This window comes from Apaloderma vittatum, unplaced genomic scaffold, assembly GCF_000703405.1.
Source record: "Apaloderma vittatum isolate BGI_N311 unplaced genomic scaffold, ASM70340v1 scaffold9275, whole genome shotgun sequence".
Classification (NCBI taxonomy): Eukaryota; Metazoa; Chordata; class Aves; order Trogoniformes; family Trogonidae; genus Apaloderma; species Apaloderma vittatum.
Genome location: NW_009716463.1, coordinates 1 through 4342, shown reverse-complemented (window position 1 = coordinate 4342; position 4342 = coordinate 1). Strand labels below are relative to the sequence as shown.

At 38.4% G+C, this 4342-nt stretch overlaps 1 protein-coding gene across 1 annotated transcript in view; it reads left to right on the top strand.

The window, feature by feature from the left end:
• The window catches only part of CSPP1 (centrosome and spindle pole associated protein 1), a gene marked incomplete at both ends in the record, with an annotated part of 18262 nt that extends 14251 nt beyond the window's left edge, over positions 1-4011 (top strand). The window contains 2 exons of the mRNA XM_009869540.1: positions 621-678; positions 3839-4011. Of these exons, the coding sequence (XP_009867842.1) occupies positions 621-678; positions 3839-4011 (231 nt within the window). The remainder of the gene's footprint in view (positions 1-620; positions 679-3838) is intronic.
• Positions 4012-4342: the final 331 nt, after the last annotated feature.

Here is a 4342-nt window from a genome sequence, read left to right as displayed (position 1 = left end):
CTGAATGATAGTGTGGATTCCTAAAAAGACAGAGTGATATTAGTGAAGAGTCAGGAAATAATTTCTTGACTTATTATTGATGGTTTCGGTGTGATGAAAAATTACACACGCTGAACAAACGTGAGCACTGAAATTACAGTATAGTACCTACTGCTGTGCTTGTGAATCATTAATTTCAATATATTTATAATAAACTTCTCCCTGTAACATGAGTAAAGATTGATTTTTAAGAAATGTTCTGAAAGGTCGTAGTACAATGCAGTGTGATGGTTTGTCCTTTTACAGTGGTTAGATTTTCCTTAGGCAGGACAATGTCAGCCAGATACTTCTTGAGGGTTCTGTTTATTTACATTTAATACATGGTATCCTTCTTCCTTGACTCAAGAAGAAACCAAGTGGAATCATGTCTTCTGTTATCCTGTATTTTCAGAGTTATTTTAACTACAGAGTTGTGAGATCTGTGCTTTGAAAGAATGAGTACAGTTGAGTTCTGGTTTAACCCCAGCCAGCAACTGAGCACTGCGCAGCCAAAACTTACCTATCCCAGTTGAAACCAGCACAAGTTGTTACTGGTTTCTCATTTGATCCCTTTTTTTGTTTCTTTTTAAAAACAAAAATAGTGAGAAGGAACTTGAGCTCTTGGTTGCTGCTTCTGGAGCTCAAGACCCAGAAAAGAAGGTAAGGAACTTGCATTTTCTTTCACCTACAGACTTCTTTTTTAATTACTTGTTGCTCAGTCACTAAACTCTTTATGGCTTTTTTAAAATTATAAATGTTGTGTTTTTTTCTAATAAGGCATTAGCATAGACTAAAATGGAAGCCAGGAGTCGTAGCTCTGTACTCGCTACACATGCTTTCAGCTTAAGAGGACAATATTTTTATGAAAATTATCACACATTTTCTTTTGCTGTTGCCAAGTGGAAGTTTTGTTTCTTGGAAAAAATACTTAGTGTCCAGTGGCAGTCTGTATGTGCACGTGTTAGTAAACTTTCTTTGGGAATGTAAAGAATGCTGCAGAAAGCTTTTGCTCTTTTTCAATTAAGAAAAAAATCTAGTTGTTTTGCAGATGAGTTGATCTTATTGTAGCAATTTTTAATTTCAAATTGCAATTCTTTCTAAAAACTATCAAATGAAGTATTTGGGATTACAGGCATTTTTATAGGCTTTTGTAAAAAGCAAGATGTTTAATATTGTGTTGCATGTAAGACAATGCAGTTACTACTGTCTTCACTTCCTTAGGATAGTGATTATTCTACTAAGAATTTTGATTAGCATATATGAAGGAGTAGATTGCCAGCACTAGTAATGTTAGTAGCAGACTGATTGTCACAGAACTAGTGTGATTTTTACAATGAGGGTGGTGAAACACTGGAACAGGTTGCCCAGAGAGGTGGTGAAGGCATCATCTCAGGAGACATTCAAGCTCAGGCTTGATGGAGCTCTGAGCAACCTGATCTAGTTCAAGATGTCCCTGCTCACTGCAGGGGGGTTGGACTAGATGGCCTTTAGAGGTCCTTTCCAGCACAGCGCATTTCTGTGGTTCTGTGGTTTGCACGTGTGTTTGCCAAGTGCCTGAAGCCATTGCAGCTTGGGTACAGCAGAGATCTGCTCTTAGAGATGTAAGATGGGTAACTTTCTCAGGTGAAAATAAACTGGTTATTAATTTATCTGCTTACAGGTTTAAATTATCAATAGCAGTGCTGTTTTTTGAGGGGAGGCTACAACACAGAAAGGAACTTGTGCTGTTTCTGGAGAGTTCAGCAGAGGTGAAAGGAGTTCTTGCCTTCTAGAAAGTGAAGAGAAATGAATAGCTGTAAGATGCAATTACTCAGCTTGTCAGGCAGGAATCTGAAAATGCAGGTAGATAAACAACAAAGTTCCTGCTCCTACGTGGGGAGGGAGAACACTGACAAGTGGTCTTGGCTATGTGTTCCTGCCTTTTCTGCTTAAAGTATCTGCGGTTCCCATTTTTGATCCCTTTTGCAAACCGATTCAGCTTGGTTAGCTGGCAGAAATCTGCATCTTGTTTGCTGCCTCAGTTTGCTTAGAGACGTCAGTTGGCTGAACAGGGATTCAGATGGTGAAAGGGAGAGGGATGGAGCGTACAGCTGGAAGCCGGGCAGGAAAACAGGAAAAGCTGAGCAGAGGATGCTGGCTCTTTTGGCACAGCAAGCTGTAAGGTCAGGGTAAACAGTTTTGTCTAATCAAAGCTGACTAGGCAGAAGCATGCTGTGCTGCAGCACTTTGTATACCGTGCTGCTCTCAGTCGGGGACTGAAAAGTGCTTATTGTAGGAACACAATTATATGCAGAGCAAGTTCCAGGGCATGTATGTTTTAAAACCTTTAATTTAGCTGAAAAGCTTCAATTAAGTAGAATTGCTACATTCATTAAGTGTCAGTCACTGTTAGCTTTAAATCACTTCTCAGAGAGGGATTCTAATTAGATGGACTTCTTGATTAATTACAGGTTGGTTAAACAGTAATGTCTGATTAAGAATCTATAAATGTAGGCTATTGTATATACTGCTTGTTTAAAATAAAGCAATCCCCAGGATGAACTGAGTACCATAGTCGTGTCTCAAATGAACTACAAAAATAAAATCTGGGGCACTTTGGGAGCAATTCACATTGAACTTGTTAGTGAGAAAGCTATTTTAAATGTTCTCCTACTCGAGATACTGAATTTGAAAAGACAAGTTAAAAGAAAAAAGTCAATTGCTGTAGCTCATATCTGTTATTGAATTTCATATTCACATCTAGAAATTTCAAGTTGTTATAAACAAATATTCATGTCTAGTAGATTTTGAGAATTTTAATCTAAGATTGCTCTAGTTCGTGATTGGTGAGTACTAACTGCCTTACATATACTGTCTTGCAGCTAAGTGATGAAGAGGTAAACATTTCATTTTGCTGAAATACTTCTGTGTTGTAGGGTGTATGGTTTACTGTTAGATATTTAATATTTAGCTGGTTGCTGGTATTATTTTGTCTGAATGCATGTGAATTGAAGCAGTACAATGTTAGGACCAGTAAATTTGAAAACAAAATCTGTTTTGCTTATGCAATGTATGATTTCTTTTTTTTCCTGGTCTTTTATTATATTGATTCATTTAAACAAACAGTAGAATATTTATGCATAGCAGCTGGTATAAGGGCTTTCTGGGTGTAATAGGATAGTTCTGAAACTAACTGACTTGCATGCCTTCGTTATTTGCATGTTGCCTTTGACTTTCTTCTGAGGCTGCCAGTTATCAATAAACATTTGATACTTTTATTTTAAAAAGAAAATCCTCAAAATTTTTGTCACTGTTGTGGTTGAAAAATATAATGAAATCAAAAAAACTTAAAAAATACAATAACGGTATTGCAAGGAAATGTTTATTGGAAAAAGTCTCAGTATGTGTTTGGGTTTGGATTTCCCTGATTATGGGTTACTTTAATCTGGGGGGCAGGGTATTCCAGAAACTTTTCCTGTGTCTATTATGAGAATACTGTCCGTGTAGGAAACTGGCAGCTGTAGATAACCTGTACTGCATACAGCTGTGGACATACTTCTTTTTTCTAGGCCATAACTGGAACCATATACTTTCTGAAACCTGCCATAGAGGTTGGCTTTTGTAAATCTGTGATAAATAGGCTGGATTTTCTTGTACTGTTACATTTCCAGTAATTCCTTGGGAGAAAAAAAACGGCAATTACTAGAAATCTGAACAGCTTGTTGGCATTCGATGAAGTGTTTAATGCAACCTAAGTGGAGGTTCAGAATATTTCCTTGTAATAACAAGGTAACCATTTTCTTTTCTCTCTCTTTTTCTATTATTTGTTTTTCCCTTTCAGCCAAATAGGTTGAAACAGTTTGGCTTGACAGCAAGAGCTTCTGAAGAGAAAGTACCTCCTGAAAGGCCCAGGGTGGCTTTCCAGACTCAAGTGCCTGTTCCTACAGTCTCCACAGTGAATGAAGACTTTCACAGGGGGCTAGCCAGCACCCTTGGTGAAATTGCAGCTCCCAGGTGCTTTGCTGTCATATTCGTTTTATGTATGACATAAGGTGGTTTTTAAGCCTGTTGCTACTGCTAAGGTAGAGCTCAGTGGCTCTATCGATCCTTCTCCAAGGAACTAAAGAAGGTGGCCCAGTCCTGTTCAACATCTTTATTGTGTCCTGGATGAGGGGATCGAGTCTACCCTTAGTAAATTCTTAGATGACACCAAGTTGAGGGGCAGCATCAATCTGCTGGAGGATGGGAAGGCACTGCAGAGGAACCTGGACAGGCTGGGTCGATGGGCTGAGGCCAGTGGTATGAAGTTCAAGACTTTAGGATGTTGGGTAGTGATAGGACTAGA